The sequence below is a fragment of the Eublepharis macularius genome, chromosome 9 (genome assembly GCF_028583425.1).
Source record: "Eublepharis macularius isolate TG4126 chromosome 9, MPM_Emac_v1.0, whole genome shotgun sequence".
Classification (NCBI taxonomy): domain Eukaryota; kingdom Metazoa; phylum Chordata; class Lepidosauria; order Squamata; family Eublepharidae; genus Eublepharis; species Eublepharis macularius.
This window is the reverse complement of record NC_072798.1, coordinates 576,261-593,871: the sequence shown is the minus strand read 5'-3', so window position 1 is coordinate 593,871 and position 17,611 is coordinate 576,261. Positions and strand designations below refer to the sequence as shown.

At 57.6% G+C, this 17,611-nt stretch overlaps 1 protein-coding gene across 1 annotated transcript in view; it reads right to left on the bottom strand.

The window, feature by feature from the left end:
- The window catches only part of SND1 (staphylococcal nuclease and tudor domain containing 1), a 254,036-nt gene extending 245,153 nt beyond the window's left edge, over positions 1–8,883 (bottom strand). The window contains exons 1-3 of the mRNA XM_054988223.1: positions 8,709–8,883; positions 3,470–3,619; positions 2,154–2,274 (exon numbers count right to left, since the gene is read on the bottom strand). Of these exons, the coding sequence (XP_054844198.1) occupies positions 2,154–2,274; positions 3,470–3,619; positions 8,709–8,783 (346 nt within the window). The 5' untranslated portion in view covers positions 8,784–8,883. The remainder of the gene's footprint in view (positions 1–2,153; positions 2,275–3,469; positions 3,620–8,708) is intronic.
- Positions 8,884–17,611: the final 8,728 nt, after the last annotated feature.

The following is a 17,611-nucleotide window of genomic DNA, read 5'->3' as shown; positions in this document are numbered from 1 at the left end:
TGGGGCGTGCGGCGGCGGCGGCACGGAGCTGGCTGGATGGCTGCAGCAGCAGCTGTAGCCAGCCCACGCCAGCTCCGCTGCGCGCTCCTCCACCCCAGCTGGGCGCAGAAACCGTGAGCTGCTGCTGGGGTGGCGCACGGAGCAGCCTCCGCGCGCCGCCCCAGCCCTGGCTCGCAGCTTCTGCGCTCGGCTGGGGCATGTGGCGGCAGCGGCACGGGGCTGCCTGGCTGGCTGCAGCTACTGCTGCAGCCAGCCACCTCAGCTCCACTGCGCACTCCTCCGCCCCAGCCGAGCGCAGAAGCCATGAGCTGCTGCTGGGGCGGCGCACGGAGCAGCCTCCGCGCGCCGCTCCAGCAGGAGCCCGCAGCTTCGGCGGTCAGCGTGCCGCCCAGCCCCCCTGCGGCGCGTGATGACGTCTGCAATGACGTCATCACGCCGCGCAGAGGCGCAAGGCACGCTGCCGCAGGCGCCAAAACCTCTGGCGCCGGCCCTGAAGGCAGGGGCAGGTTTTCAGGGCACTAAAGGATTTCTTGGAGAGGCTTTATAGAAAGAGATCACAAGCGAATAGAGACCACCAATTCAAGTGGGAACCATGCGCAGATTTATCCCAGTGTGCTAAAACAACTGCACAGGGCACTCCCGTATGTATTTATTATGTGCTATTTCCTAACTACCTCAGCCTGCCAGAGTTTGGGCTGCAGAAACTTTGAACGTTATTCAACACCACAACAACCATCAGTAACACTAAGGTGTATATTTTCAGTTACTGGCCCTTGCTCTGATTTTTATATAGGATTGCTATTTAATTAGAAAAGGTTGCTGATCCCTAAACTAGAAGGAAAATACTGGGAAGGACTTTATAACAGGAAGAAGTCAGCAAGGCAACAGGCACAGCACCTTCCTTGGATGGTCCTCAGCATGGAGGTTGGCAGTAATTTACCTGGGGGGGGGGGGCTCACCTCTGCAGGATGGCTGACCCCAGCACAGCCAGCACGGAGCAGCAGCAGCAATTGTTACGGTTAGGTGGGGCGGGGCGTGTGGCCTCCTTTGCCAAGAACTCGCTTAGAACAAGTGTTCCCTGGAAAGCCCGCTGGTAACCAGCTGCGAGCATCCAGGGACCTCCTGAAAAGGGGCAATCTTGGGCCAGTCACACACACTCAGCCTAACCAACTTCACAGGATTGTTGTGAGGAAAAAATGGAGGAGAGGGGAATGATGCAAGCTATTTGGGGTCCCTATAGGAGAGAAAAGCAGCATATAAATGGCAAATAAACAAACGAAATCCAGACTGACCTGCTGGAAGATGCTCCTCCAGCACAGTAACAAAACGAGGAAATAGCCAGGTGTTACGGAAAACTGGGTAACATCTATCCAGCCTAGCATGTAGGGAAGAGGCTCAGAGAAATATACCAGAGAAAATAAATTGTACTCAGGAAGCCAAAAAGAGGGTGGCCCAGTGGCAAGTAACAGACATGGACCTGGGAGGTCCAAGCTGATGCCCTGCTTTGCTCTGCCAGCTCACTGGGCGACCTCGGGCCAGGCACACGGTCTCAGCCTCCTCTGCCTCCAAGGTTGACTGTGTCCGGGGGGGGGGGGGGGAGGATGGAGGAAAGATGTGAGCTACTCCCCACTGGGGGAGAAAGGTAGAATATAAAAGAAGAAAAAAATGTATAGCGAGACCGTCAGACTAGGATCTAGAAGGCTCAGGTTCGATCCTCCACTCTGCCAGGAAAGGTCACTGGATGGCCTTGGGCCACCCTCCGCCTGACCTACCTGCCTCACCAGGGGGTGGTTGTGAGGATAAAAGGAAGAGAGGGGGACGACCCTTGCAGCTGCTCTGGGTCTCCATTGGGGAGGAAAGCAAGCTACAGGTATCTTGAAGAATCAATGCTGGGTCTCCGCTGAACACCCAACTCGGAGCAGTGCCAAAGGCAAGATGGAATTCAGCTGCCCCCCTGGGCCCAGAGATGCTGCTGACGGTGCCTGCTGCAGAAGGCAAGCCCGGGAGCCGCACCCAAGCGCTCCCAGAAGAGCAGGCAGGCTTCTGCCCCAACCCCTCGGCCAGCCCTCAAGCTGCAGGAGGGAAGAGGGGGCTGAGCAGACCACGGTCAGCCCGGCAGAGCTTTGCTTGGCCATCTAGTCAGCCAGTCTCACCTTTCCCCAGATACACCATTCCATACTCCCGGCCTTGGGGAGTCTTGTACTCCACTGTGAAGCAAACCTCCTTTCCAATGAGCTTCTTCCGCAGGAATTCACGGGCTGGAAATCCCCAGGGCTGTGAGGAGAAAGCAACGCACACGTCACCTGCAGAAGAAGCCACTGCCCTGCCCCTTCTGGCCCATTGGACGAGACCGCACTTGCTGTGGGAAACCCACCAACGGCCCCTGGAGCAGGACGCTGCCAGCTGCTCCCTTCACCTCCCCTGCTTAATGGCTATAACTAACAGACTATACTGAAATACTGAAATCCACCTTCACCACGTCTTGCCATAGAGAAGGAAGGCACCTCTACCCCAATGATTTCTTCAAGGAGCCAGATGTTGGAACAGGCAAAGGACGGTGAAAAATCCCAACACAACCTCACTTCAGGGCAGCAAGACCAGGAGACAGGACATCTCAGAGGGCATGTAATTCTCATCAAAGGGAAACGGTCTACCCTGCACCACGCAGAGCACAGAGCCACAGAATGGGCCCACACCTAACAGCAGCAGCACAGGTTCTAAAGTGATGAGACACTCACACAGAACTGGCACCACAACTGCCTGGAGCATTGGTTAAAGAGCAAAATCAATTCTTTATTGTCACTTAACTCTCAGATCAGCTCAGAACAAAGTATACTCTAAAATGGCAGTACACTTCCCGCACAGCAAACGTACTCTGGGACACCATCTCAGCACCCTGGACTATTGTGCTTGGCCAGAAGCAACAAAGATGGATCTCTGGTCAGCCACAGAAGAGAGAGGCACCCATCCAAGACAGCATCCCTTCTACCTTCCCTATTTACTTATTTTATTCCCCCCCCCCCCCGAGAGTCAAGGCGAATGTCAGGATAGCCTTCCCATTCCTTGTGGTGCCTCCAACATATGGCCACATGCAGCTTGGCACAGTAAAGACAGCAATCTACGTGAGACAAAACTCTCAAGATTACAAGGACCAGAAGCCGCAAGCTCTGCTCAGGGGGGAGACACCCCTCCTGCCACCACGGGAGGGAACTGAGGCCCGCTACCCTCCGGCTTTAGACAGAAGCCCAGGTTCTGGTAAGCCCGTTTTGGCCACCACAGGATTGCTCTTGCTGCGAAGTGCTCTCAGGGCCACCCTCACCCCGCTCCCTGGGGCACTTTTGCCTCCTCCCCAGGAAAGCGCCCGGCCGAACTGTTGCTTGCAGCAGGAAGGCAGCAATAGCCAGCCACAGCTGCTGCCTCTCTCGCCTCCAGGAGCCAGCGCCCTGGGCCTGCGGAGCTCAGCGCCTACCTCGTCCAGGGTGTCCTTGGCCTCTGGCTGACCCGCAGCGGCCCGCCGGGCGAGGTTTCCGGCACGTATGTTGCTGAGGTTGATCTGCCTCTCGGGAGGCGGGCCTCCCCGGGGTTGGCCTCGAACTATGATGGCGCAGCCTGAGAGGACCTGGAGGTGGGTGAGAAAGGGAGGAGTCAGTTGAAGCGGCACCCATCCAAGGACCCCCCTGACCCCACAGGCCAGGAGGCCTCAGCACAAAGCACAAACGGTTCTTCAGCCTGGCACTTGCAAATATGAGTCTTTCTTCTTCCGCAGACTCAGTCGCACCAAGTGCCTTCCTTAACAGCAAGACTCTCTTCTCATCCACACAGGCACAGAGTCACTCAGGGCTTTCCGCACAGCTCGCCTGGCCTAAGGGGAATAACGCCTCCCTCAGGCGCACCCCCAGCTCGCCTGACTTCGGCGGAATCCTTCCTCGGAGACCCCCAAAGACGCTCGCAGGAAGAGCCCCTCAGAACCTCTCTCAGAAACACAGACAGACGATCAGGCGCCACACTTGGAATCGCCTCCAAGATATGCTGAAGCTGAGGGGGAAACTTCCCCTCGGCACTGACTAAAACCTGCAGTTCCCTCTGCGGCCCCCGCCCCCCCCCCCAGACATCTGCTGGCCATGAGACTGGGCTCCACTCACCCCCCCGCCCGCCCCCCCCACCCCCCTGTCTTACCTCAGAGGCCTGCACTTTAACTCACAGCAACAGCTTTAAAAACCCAGCATTAGCAAGTAGAAATAAACGACTCAGACAATGATATGCAAAACATGACATGCCCAATAGCAAGAGGCAGCAGGTTTTTCAAAAGGAACAAAAACAGTAAGCAAAGAATCATGGTTATCTTAGAGTCAGGCTGTTTCCGCTAGCGTGATTTTTAATTCAAGTAAAATGCAGACAATAGGTCAGCTATGTGATCGTGCCACAAAACTTCCAATACTTCAGATTGAAAGATTCGGGAGAATAAGCACAATGGCTGCTATCGACAGAGAAATCCAGGCACCAAGCCCTGCAACAGACCTAGAAGCCAACTTCGTCCTCATATATCCATTTTAACAGCAGCAGCATCCATTTTATAGAACGTCCCTCAGGACTACTTAATACCCACTCAGAGCGGTTTACAAAGCATGTCATTATTATCCCCACAACAACAATCACCCTGCAAGGTGGGTAGGGCTGAGAGAGCTCTGAGAGAGCTGTGACTGACCCAAGATCACCCAGCCAGCTTCAAGCGGAGAAGTGGGGAGTCAAACCCAGCTCTTCAGATCCGCACTCTTAACCAGTACACCAAACTGGCTCTCCAGTTTTATTTTATACCTCACCCTTCTGCCTCAAAAAAACCCCATAAAATCAACTAAACATTGGGCAAGAAGGGATCACTGAGGGAGCCACAAAGCCAAGAAGTCTCCCCCCCCCCCCCGCCGGTAGAAAATGGTGACAGAAAGGGCCAGAGGAGTCTCCCCAGGGAGAGACTTCCAAAGTTTAGGGAGCCACAACAAAAAAGGCCCTCGCCCGGGTGGGGCACCCAAAGCAGGGCCTCCTCAGAAGATGACCCCACTGGCCAGGAGAATTCATATTAGATGGTCTTTGAGACATGTACGCCCCAAGCCATGTAAGGCTTTAAAAGTCAGCACTAGCACCTTAAACTGTACCCAGAAACATATTAGGTGCCTGTGTGGATGGTCATATGTACCATATCAATCCAGACCGCTGCAATCAGCATTCAACATCCCGGCTACAGCCTTCTGCACCAACTGAAATTTCTGAACGCTTCACAAAGGCAGCCCCACATAGAGGAAAGTGCAGTAATCTAACCTAGGTGTAAACAGGGAACGGACCGCCGTGGGCAAGTCTTTCTACCAGGAAAGGCTGCAACCGGATAACCTAAGCTAGGACAAGGCGCTCCCGGCCATACCTGCTGCCTCAAAAGCACTCAGGCAATACTGTTACGAGGCTTACTGTCAGCCATCTCTCGGGCACATCCACTTGTCTATTACCCAACTTAATATACGCCGTCTTGTGCCTTTTTACTCCTACGTTCAACAAACAGCTCCACTCATTTGACATTAGAAATCCCAACATTCAGAATCCAGCATGGGAAGGTTTTAACCCTCCTGGACTTGCTGCTGTAGACCTGCAAGTCACTGTTCTACTAAAGCATCTTCAAACGGAATACATAATGCAAAAGTGCTGAATTTGAACGCATCAAGTAATTAAACCCCTTTGGTCACTCCGGCATAAACAAAGACTTCTGTTTCCTTACTGTGATTTCTAATAGCTCAACAAAGGTCACTTTTTAGTTTCTTTAATTACTGTAACTTACTCAAAAGACATCGTTTTTGGCTTCCTAAAAAGGGGGGCATCTCCCACTCCGCGCGCAGATTTGTTGAGTGTGAAAGGTGATTCACTGCATACACAAGGAGAGCTTAAAAGAAAGCACGCCGACTCATTCCCCCGCTGGGAAGAGTGACAGGGAGAGCAAGGCCGTGACTCTGCCGATACTGCCTTTTAAGCTGCTTCGACTTTCGAAGGGAGGGACCACTGGCCAGCTTCAGAAACTGCAGCTCCTTGCCTAACAGGTGGCAAAGCGCAGGAACAGTGGGGGGGGGCGGGGGGCGGGGCCAGCTCCTCTACTGACCCCCATGGTTTTTGGCTCAGAAGAGCATGCTGCACCAGCTTCGGCTTCTTGCCCTGTGCTTCAAGCCAGTTGCTTTGCGGTTCAACTCTTTTTTCCCCCTCCAGAAAGGAAAACTCCAAAAGCTGGTGGGTATACAGCAGTTTTGCACAACAGAAGCTACAGCTGTTGAGCCTGTGGACATTTTAGAGTGAGAAGGATAAGGCATTTAAACACCCTGCCGGATTGGAGAAGAACGTGTGTTAGAAAAGTGTAACTTCCTGGCCTACAGAAAGCATTGTGAAATGCACAGAATGAGGTAATGCACATTCCTAAAGAGACCGACATCCTTGTAAGTTCTCTGATTTCAGAAGATTTAGAAGGGTGCAATTCTTTTTAGGTGGTCAAATATCTGAACCTTTGCATAGCAGTTCCCCTCTAGGGGCGGGGTTAAAAAGATAATCTCTTGCCTTTTAAAATTTGAAACAGCACACGCCAGCATGACTCGTGAACAGTTCACAACGCGAAGTCACTGGGGTGACTCTTTCCAATGGAGGGGTCAGTTGGTGTCACTGGGTGTGGGGGGGAGGTAGTTGTGAAATTCCTGCATTGTGCAGGGGGTTGGACTAGATGACCCTAGAGGGCCCTTCGAACCCTATGTTCTAGATGCAAAAAAGGAAATTATCTTAGGAGGGATCATTCTATATTCAGGGTCATCTGCTTTTATGTATAATCTCTTTTTAAAAGGGGCATCATCCATTCAGGGTCCTCTTTGTGCAAGCACAGCTACTCGTTTTTACGTTACCACACAGGATAACCCTTTACAGATATTAACTTGCACTTCAAGCTGCTTTTTCCCTGATCAGTCAGTCATCTGACTTCATCACACTTTACTTCCACCACCTCTCCATCGGAGAGACCGGAACCGCCGACCTCTCTCAGCTCCCATTATGTTCAGCAAATGAATCATTCTTGCCCCTGATACAGGGACTCCCACCTGAAAGGTTTATGGCAGGATTCAAACTAGGCTCTCTCGGCTCCAGCTCCCCCGTCCCTCAAATGATTCCAAAGAAGCTCGGACACAAGAAAGTTCATGCGGAAACAAATTTTGCTAGTCCTTCCGGCACTGCCATACTTTTAACTTTGCTGCATGAGTACCCCTGTGAAACCACTCCATCCTAGCCACAAAAGGGGGGTGGGTGGGTGCATGTACCATGGGTGGCTCTGAGAGTTGCGTCCACATCTCTGACAGACAGTGCGGTAGCTAATTATAACAAGCACATGGTCCTCACCGCACATTCCAATACCGAAGCAAATCCCCCTCGGCACCCCCCCCAGCCCCTGCCTGTGGGCTAAGTCACCTGCTGCCCCCAGATCATCAGTTTGGATCTGTGGCACAGAGCCTGACCAGTGCACACTCAGCAGAGACACGGGCAGGCTTGCCACACGCTCACAAGATACTGCACCTGTGGAGGGCAGCCCTGTGTGGAAGAGGCCCACAGACACGAGTTTGGAGCTCTGATCCCCAGACAGATGGCCAGGCCCGCCACTCCCAGCGATGCCCAGAAACACACGTTTGGTTCCCAGCTGATGCAGGAGAGGAGAGCCGGGTACTTCCAGTGAAGAATGCAGACCCTCGGCCACCAGCTGTCCTTCTCCCACTCCCCAATCCCCCTGCCGGCCAAGACTGCCAAAGCCCCTTGATAGGGCTGGGAATGCAACCAGTCAGAAACAAAATTTGGTGTAATATTTTTAAAAGATTAATTTTATTTAGTGCAAAAAAACCCTTTAATCAACATATTTGATGGGTATACTAAAGAGCCAGGTTACCTGTTAAAGAACTTGTCAGAAAATCTAGCTTAAGGTGTGGTGCAATATCTCCAGGGGTCATCCCGGGGCACCACAGGCAGCCCACCCTCACAGCCTTACAAACAAGCTCCAGACGAAGCAAAGCCGCGAGAACAATCACAGCGGGGGCCGGCCTGGTGCCGCGAGGGCCGTGGCCAACCAGGATCCGGGAGCGGGCCCTCGCGAGCCCCCTCCCCGGGCGGCCCTGGGCCAAGCGCGCGCTCAGCCAAGCCCACCTCGCAAGGCTGTGGTGAGGAGACGGCGGAGGGCTGGGGGGGGGGGGAGACGAGGCGCGCCATTCCGGGGCTCCCAGAGGCCGGGGGGGGGGGCAAAGGGAGTCAAGGCAGCCCACGGGACCCTCTGGTGGGGCAGAGAGACAGGCCGAGGCAGGGCGACCCCCCACCCCAGCCCCGGCCTGCCGGAGACCCCGCGCCTTCCCGGCCAAAGGCCTCCGCAGGCTCCTCCGGCCCTGACCCCGGCCCGGCCCTGCGGACGGAGGCGCCCAGGAGCCGGCCAGGCCCCTTCGCCAAGCCCCGCGGGAGGACCGAGGCGGAAGGCCGGGCCGGGCCGGGCCGCCCTTCTCCCTCCCCCGGCCGCGCTCGGGCCCGGAGCTGGCGGGGAGGCCTGCCGCCCAGGCAAGGGGTCAGCCCCGCCGCCCTCGAGGAGGCCCCGCTCGCCGCTACCCCCCTCCCCTCCCCTCCCCTCCCCTCCCGCGCCGGGCGCTCTGCACATGCCCAGAGGCGCTCACCATTTTGACGATGCCGCGCTGCAGGGCCGGGGGCGCGCTGGCGGGGGCGGCGGAGGCGGCGGCGGAGGCGGCCATGGCGGGCGAGGCGAGGCGAGGCGAGGCGGGCTGGGCGGAGGGAAGCGGCGCGGCCGGAGCGGCGGAGGGGAAGGGGCGGGGCGGCGGCGCGCGGGCATTTATTACTCCCGCCGCCCCGCGCACGCGCAGCAGCCGCAGCAGCCCCGCCCCTCTGGCGGCGCGGGGCCAATCGCCGAGCGCCTGAGCAAGCCCCGCCCCTCGGGCCCCCGGCGGGCCAATCGCGGCGCTCGGCGGCCGCAGTGGAGGGAACAGGCCGCGTTCAAACCCCGACGTCGGGGCGCCGGGGGAGGGACTTCCGGGTCGCGTCGTCAGAAGGACACGTAGGCAAGGAGCTGCACGCGCGGCAGCCCCACGTGGGCGGCCGCGGGGGCCAGACGTTTCCTCGCGGCCCACTGCGCATGTGTGGAAGAGCTGGGAATCCCGGGGAAATCCCCAGCGGCCACGTGGACCGAAAGGCGGGGCCTTTCTCGACTCCGGCACGCTCCCGTTGCCCGAGGGGAGGGGGGCGCGTGGCCGGCCCTTCCAAGAGACCCTGCGGGGTGATAGTTGTGGTGGGGATAATAACAACATACTTTGCAAATGGCTCTGAGTGGGCGTTAAGGGCGGTATATAAATCGAATGTTGTTGTTATAACATATAAGCTATCCTATAGGATCTTACTTACAGCAACACAGTACACAGTAGTAAAGTCTACAGGCCCTATCCCTTTACTTATGCCTCCGTCTTTAACCGCTTCCTTACAGAACAGCCCTCTTATCTGAGCCAAAAATCCTCTTGAATCATTCAGTTTCGCATCCTTTGCAGAAAACCAGGAGGGAGGGGGCTTTCCTGACCTTTTCAGGCAGGCTGTTCCATAAGGTTGAGAGAGCCCACATACAATTTTTTATTTTCTTTGGATTTCTATTCCGCCCTCCCCACAAAGGGCTCAGGGCGAATTACAACACATTAAAACACATCAATTTATAGAGTTAAAAACCACAAATCGATTGATAAAAAACATATTATAACATATTTCACATATAAAATAAATATATTCAGATATATATTTAGATGGCGGCAATCGATAGCAGCAGATACAACTCAACAGGATAAGGTGGTGGACAACCTTAGTAGGGAGGGATTCAGATTATATTTTTCATCATTTTCTCCATTTTTCAGCCTGTGGAAGCCAAGCTGTTAATCTTGCCCGTGTGCAAGGTGGCACCTGCAGAAGGCAGAACATAGAGAGAAAGGTGGGCCATGACCAGGGCCATGGAGAGCTTTGTGTGTGATAGCCAATACCTTAGATCAAACCCAGTAGCTGATAGGCAGCCAGTGGGGCTAACGCAGAAATCTTTGCCTTGGTTTTTGTGGGATGTCAAAACATCCTTTTGCAAAGCTGTTGAGCAACAGCCTGACTCTCCACACAGTAGTGTCAGCAGACCTAGCAATCCAGTGTAACCAAGCCCTGCCCTGCTGCCTACCTGTGTGTGCCTCCAGACCTCTCCAGGCATCAAGCACCCAGATCTCTTTTATCTTCCCACCCGTCCTTTCATGCCATGGAGAGAGCAGGACTGGCTCAAGGTCACCCTCTCAGCTTCCTGGCTGAACTTGATGGGATTTCTGCACTGGAACCTTGCTTTCCTCCCCTCTGGTGTCCGGAGACAGTGAGGCACTCCATCTGGTTCCTCTTAGGCACCTTCCAAGATTGGAGCTTGCTAAGAGCAGTTGAAATGGTCTTCGCATCTCTTGGTGCTCTATGATAAGCTGTCTGAAGGGAGGAGAAAGAGGCTGATCCTAGACAGCACGCAGGGAGGAATATGGAGGAAAGCTACAGGAAGGTCAGCATGCCCCCCCCCTGCGGGGAGAGAGTCCCTGGGAGCCGCTGGCCTGGAAGAGAACGCAGGAAGGGCCCTTCCGGATCAGCCCGGGGTCCACCTAGGCCAGCACCCTGTCTCGCCCAGTGGCCCACCAGTTGCTGTGGAGGGCCAACTACAGGGAACAAAGACTGAGCCCTTCCCTCGAAGCTGCCTCCTGGCTCTGGGATTCAGGGGCGGGTTGACCCTGAACGAGGAGGGGGGAGGAGGGGGGAAAGGAGCGAAACCTTTCAGCGGTATGTGTGATGGGTAGAAAGTGAAGCGAGCATGGCTTTCGAACTTGGAGGCGTTCAGTGAAGTGCTTTATTAAAGGTATTCTTTGTTTGCTTTTCTCCCCCGTGGAGACTAAAAGCAACTGACGTGGTTCTCCTCACAAGGACCCGAGGAGGCTTCTGATTGGCCACGCGGTGGCACAGAGTGCGGGACCTGCACAGCGGTGGCGCCCCAGGGACCCTTTCCGGCGGGAGCCGCATTAGCGGGCCGGCTTCTCGTGGCGCCCTGGCTGGATGTCGAGCGCCCATTCCCTGGCGGCGCCCTCTGCCGCTGGTTGGAGAGGCAGGGCTGGCCCAGGGGTCGGGCCTGGAAGAGCGGCTCCGCGGGGGCTTTGAACAAAGTGACCCGGGGAAGAGCGGTTCTCTGGCGGCTCAGGCAGCGCCTCGAGGCTGGGCCGCTCCCCGGCCAGGCAGGACCGGGGCTTCCTACGGGCGCAGCTCCCCGCAGTCGGGGCCTGCCCTGGAGGCTCAGGCGTCCGAATGGGCGTCGCCCTTCCCTGGAGGGGGCACCCCCTTTGCGGGCCGGGCGGGCGCGGGCGGAGAGCGAGAGCGAGCAGGGGGGCACCAGAGGGGGGTCTTCCTGCCCCCCCCGCAACCAGGCGCCGCGCGCCCTCGCAGCTGGAGGTGCCGGGCGGGAAGTCTCGGCCCCCTCCGCCTGCCCCAAGGCGGTTCCCTTGCCCGGGGGCTTCTGCGGCGGCGTTGCTTGCCGAAACATTTCACGGGGGCGTCTGAGCGATGCTTGCGGTGCTGCTGCCACGCGGGGAACAAATCCAGAGCGCGCCTTGGCCGAAGCAAACTCTGCAAGGAGAAGGTGCATCCTCCAGCCCGCAGCGGCGCGCGCACCCTCGGGAGCCGGCCGGGAGCCCCAAAGCTGCCGGGACCGGGAGCGGGGTGCCCCAGGTCTGCGTCCCGGGCAGAGCCCGCCGGCTTGTGGGGGCAACCGGGTCCTTCCCAGAACCGCCCGGCAAGGGTTCCTGTCGAAGGCCTGACTGGCAGCGGGATGCGCCGCGCCCGCCGGGTGGTGGCCTGGCTTCGGACCCGCTGCTCTGGCGGGGGCGCTGGCCGGGGACCTTGCCCCAGGCAGGCAGGCAGGCAGGCACTCCCGCAGCGCAGGGGGGTGGCGGGGGCGGCGGCGAGGATACCCTGCAGGAGGCCTCGTGGGGTCCCTCCCCACTGGAGAGAGAGGCAGGTTCAAAGGAAGCGAAGAGCCGTTCCCAGCGCGGGCAGCCCGGGGCCGAACCGCCGCTCGGCTTCCCCCGATGCCTGCAAGGCCACGAGCCGGGCCCCCGAAGGCAGCTGCCGCTGCGCCCGGGCGCTTCTTTCCCCGCGTCGGAGACGCTGCTCCTGCCGGCACGTGCAGCCTTCCCGCCGGAGGGCTCCCGGGCGGAACGCGGTGCGCCTTGCGGCAGAGCGGCCCGCAGGCCTTTCTCCGAGGGCCGGGATCTGCCCCCGCCCGCCTGGTCTCCCCTGGAAGGGGGCACTCCTGGGGCTCCGCCTGGGCCGCTCTGCCCACCGCCCGCTTTCGCTCCTGGGCCGGCTCCTGGCCTGCCCGGAGGGCCAACGGCTTTGGGAGGGCGGAGAGTTGCCCCGGAGGCCTGCGAGGCCGGGGAGCCAGGGGCCGGCGGGCCGGACGGGGGCTGGGGCTGCGGGGTGGCGGCGGGCGAGTGCCGTCGGGGAAGGGCCGGGGAGCGCTGGGAGCAGAGCAGGGGGCTCCTCCGCCCTCCCCTGCGGCGCGCTCTGGCCGAGCTCGGAGGTGAGCTGGCGGCGCCCGGCGCTTTTCTTGCGCCCGAATCGAGCGGGGGGGGGCACCCTTTGTCCGCAGGGCTCTGCCGGGCCGGGCTCTGCGCGGAGCGGGACCGGGGGGCGGAGAGGCGGGCGGAGCCGGCTTGGGCGGGCAGGAGCCGTGCGCTCTGGAGAGCCGAGCGCGCCTGCCTTTCTGGCCCCGCCGAGGCCGTCCAGGCCGTCTCGCTGCCCGCCGCGCAGCGTCTGAAGGGGCCCTGGCTCTCCCGGGGAGGGAATGCGGCGGGCCCCAGTCCCCGGGCTCTCCCGGGCAGAGCGGCCGTCCGTTGGCAGGGCGGCCCCCTGGGCCGGCGCCGGGCCTCTTTGCGCACGCCCTCCCGCGCCCCCGGCCGCCCCCCCGGCCGCTCCTGGCGCAGGGCAGCGCGGCGGAGGCTGCGCCGGAGAGCCCGGCCGCTCGGCGGGTCCGAGCCAGCCCTCCCCTCTGCGGCTCCGGGGCCAAGCGGGAGCTGCCTGGCGCGCTGCCTGGGGCCTCTGGGGGAGGGCGCAGCGGGAGGGCGCCGTGGTTAATGGATAATTGGGGCCAGATGGCCGCTTCCCCGGCAGCCTGCAGAGCCCGGGCGGGGGCGAGGGCGGGGGCTGGCCAGGGTCCATTGCCAAGCGCCCCGGCCCAGCAGCGCGGCCCGGGCCCAATATTTGCTCGTCAAATATTCCGCCGGCCTGCCGGGCCGCGCTCTGCTCGCCTGCCCCGCGGGGGCCATCTGGGCCGGCTCGGGGGCTGGGGCGGGCGGCGGACGCCCCCCCTGCCCCGGGCCCAGCGCCTTCTGTTTGCTCGGCGCAGCCTGGCAAAGGCACCCACAATAAAGGGAGCGGGGCCGGGCGGCGCCGGCGGGTCATTCCGGTGCCGGCCATTGAGCAGAAGGCTCCCTGCTACGGCCGACCCAGCTGCGCCGGCCCGGCGGGGAACGGGCAGAGGGACGCGCGCCCGTCCAGGGTGGGATCTCAGCGCCGGATCGGCGGAGGGCTGCGGGCGCGCTTGCAGGCCGGCGGGAGCCGCCGCGCCCGGGAGGAGAGCCGAGCCTGGCCCCGGAGGGCCCCTGCCTGCCCCGAGGACTGCGCTCAAACGGCCGGCCGGCCGGCCGGCGCCCCCCACCCCCCGCCCCGGAGCCGCTCTGCGCCCCGAGCCCCCAGCCGCAGCCAACCGACCGGCAGGCGCGCCGCCGGGCGGTCGCTGTCCAGCCGCGCCGGTGCTGAAACGCCGCCGCCCGATCTGCCGCCCGGCGCCTTTCCGGGCGCGGACTCCGGGGCCCCCGGCGGCCGCTTTCCCACCGCGGCTGCTCGCCCTCTGCCTCTGCCGAAGGGGCGCTGCTCCCCCTCCGGCTCTGCTTCGCCCCGCGGCCCGGCCCGGCCCGGCCTTCCAAGGGCTGTCACTGCCGCCCTCCCCGCCCCGGCCCTCCTTCATCGAAAGTGCGGTCCAGAGAAGGCGCTCCATGTCTTCCATTGACGGTGAGCGAGGCGGTGGGCCTGGAGGCCCGTTTCTTGGCAGGGCTGGTGGCAGCCCACGGCCGCTTCCTTGCTTGCCTGGGCTTGTCCCCTGCCTGCCAGGCCTTGGGGACGCTAGGCAGCGCAAGGCGGCCCCCTCCTGCCGGCGCCCCCCTCCTCGGCCGGCCTGTGGCCTTCCGCAGGGTCCGGTTAGGCCTTCTCCAAGGCCCGGGACTCAGCCGGCTCAGCCTAGGCTCCGCGCTTCTTCTGCTCTGGCCGGAGAGGGCTATCTGGGCAGGGCCTCCCCGCCCCGGCCCCTCCGGCGGTCTCAAGCTGGACTCGTTCCGTTGAGACCTGCCACTCCACAGCTAAAAGCCGTTCTCTCCTCCGGCAGAGTCCCTGAAGCCCCAGAGCAGCTGCCCTGGAAGCATTCTTCACACCCTGCAGCACCAAGGTAAGCAATGCCCTGGGCCCCGTGGGGCAGCCAGGACTTCCCTCCCACCCCTATAGCATGGAGAACCAGGGAGGGGGGGTCAGGCTCTGGGTACCTTGAGGCCAGGAGCCCCTGAGGCTGGTGCCAGTTGGGAGTCCCGCCCGCCCCCGCCCCCCAGATTTGAGCAGGGCTTTCTTTCCAGCCAGCGAGATACCTCAGGGGTTAACAAAGCCGTGCTCGCTCCTCCAGCAAAGGGTAGGGCTTCAGCTGGTAATGAAAGCCAGCCGTTACAAATTGTGGTTTACTCATACACTTTTCAAAAAAAAACAACCGAGGCCAAACTCTGGCCTTCTCTGCTTGAAGCCTCGGCCTTGTTCTTAAGGTCAGCGTTGCTTGCCAGAAGTCTTCCCCCCCCATCAGTAGCTCTTTGTTCCGGCTACCAATAATACTGTCATTTTCAGCTAGCAAGTCAAACCATGTTGAGCCTCAGCTCTCTGACCTTCTTGCTCTGCTTTCTCTTATCTTTTATCTCATCTCAGAGGCTTTCTCTGTCTGAATTGCCTGTTCCCCAGTTTGGTCTTCTCTAGGAGGCGAAAGGTGGTTTCCAGTTCCTTATTCATGAATTCAGCCACAAATATTGACACTTAAAAATAAGATTAGACCACCCCAAAGAATATACCTCAGGATAAGGGGGCTGTGCCGTACCAGGGAACCTCTGCTGTTCCTCAGCCCAAAGGCTTGTCTTAGAGTTAATGGCTCCAGGACTCGGGATGAAATGAAACTTAAGAAACTGGGGGGAGCTGGACCATACATCAAGGTAAGCCCATCATAACTAATCATTTCCTACAAGGGGACCCAAACAGTTCCCCAGCCCAAAGCCTGCTGCATAGATAAGACATGTTCAATAAGGAACTAGAACAGCTGCATCCCTTCTGCACCCCAAATAAACTTTGGGCCACTCCAAATCATACATCCACAGCAGGGGCGTAGACTTGCCAATTTCCACAGGTGGGGGGGGCGGGCTGGGCCAGAGGCATTGTATATCCCATCCTTAAACAAACGGGGGGGGGGCAGTGACGTCATAGGAAGGAGCCAATTACATCACAGGGAGGGGCTTCCATTGCCACCATCTATGGAGGCGGGGCCATGGGGGATTTAGGGAGAGGCTTCCCAAAAATTTAGTGGGACCCAGGCACCCATGGTGAACCCCCTAACAATGCCCCTGGGCTGGGCCTAACCTAGAAAACGGTGGGAGTTGGCCAGTGGTAATAGTGGTATCTTAGCCATCTCCTGCTGTGTCCTGTTTTTGAAATTCACTTTTAGGATAGTCACTTTAAGATCTAAAAATATACATACCACATGTATAGGACAAACTAATGGTCACAGATTTAACACTAAGAAAGTCAACACAGAAAAGCCTGTAAGGGAACATTTCTTAAGTTTTCCTGGATGTTCATTTACAGGAGTCTTGATTCTGCCTTATTCATAAGAGTGACTTAGTACTGAAATTTACTAAATTGTGGCATCGCAGATGCCTTCACTTGGTAAATGTGTGGTTGAAGTCTGAACCAGGGAAGAATACAAAACTGTTGCTATGCACTCGATTTCTGAGCAATGTACAAAGTTCAGAGTAGTAGCAATCTCCTTATCATTTCAAACTGAATAGAAACACATTTTGAGGCAATTCAGAACAGTGCTAGTCATGACCCCAAAGAAAACTCACAGTTATACTACCTAGGATTGTATATACCTTGCCTTCTTAGCACACTGCTTAAAAATTCGACCTTAAAAATACAGACATCCAGAACACATTATTAACAAAATCACATAATTAAGTGCACATTCCTTGCCAACATTATTTCCAGGCTGCAAAACACAGGGCAAAAGGAAATTTTTAAAGGGCTCTGATCTGCACACCCCCACCCCCAAAATCTTGTTCATGCAGATGGGCTTTCTCATTTTTCAGAGAGACAGCACTCAGGCTGCCATTTTAGGAATTGTGCTTTTCTGCAATAGATACCACCTCTCCATTTAAAAATGGAATGGAAATTGAAAGAGGAGCTTAGGAGTGGCTGAAGCACCCCCCCACACACACACAAACACACACACTACCATGAAAAAACTAACTGTTCTCCCTAACCATAACCCTAACCCACACCCAACTCCCCCCTAAACAGCAAGAAAACAAAAACACAATGCTATTCCAACAAGGAAACATAGGGTCGACCCTTTCCCAGTATTCCATTTCCAAAATACAATGTAATGATAAAGTAACTGAAAAGTAAAATAAAGTAGAGACTCACTTTTTCCCTATTAAAAGGAACAGAAACTGTTCCTTAACAGAGTGGCATTGATTGCAGAGAAAACATAATAATGGGTGGTTGGAGCATGCTGGCTGGTGTGAGTGTGAAAGAGAAAGTAACAAACGTATGCTTAGTTTTAAAAAAGAAGTAAGAGTTCTTTATCATAGGAATGTGGCGAGACAGATTCCTGTCTATTCCTGAGGAGGAAGTTCTGGGATTAGCAATCTACACATCAAAGGATAGTTCAGGGTAGTAAAGGAGTAAACAGTAAACAGATGCCCTGACCTGTCTATCTTTCTAACTCTCTAGTTTCTCCCCCTCTGAAACCTGAGGAAAGGGACAGCGTTAGAAGGGGAGTCTTGTTGTTGTTATGTGCCATCAAGTAGCTTCCAATCTATGGCGATCCTAAGAATGAAAGACCTCCGAAACGTCCTATCATTAACAGACTTGCTCAGATCCTGCGATCTGGAGGGCATGGCTTCTGTTATTGAGTCGAGCCGTCTCATTTTAGGTCTTCCTCTTTTCCTACTGCCTTCTACTTTTCCTAGCGTTATTGACATTTTCAGAGAAACTTGTCTTCTCATGATGTGACCAAAGTACGATAGCCTCAGTTTTGTCATTTTAGCTTCTAGGGAGAATTCAAGCTTGATTCGATCTAGTGCCCATTTATTTGTTTTTCTGGCTGTCCATGGTATCTGTAAAACTCTCCTCCAGCACCACATTTCAAATTAATCCATTTTCTTCC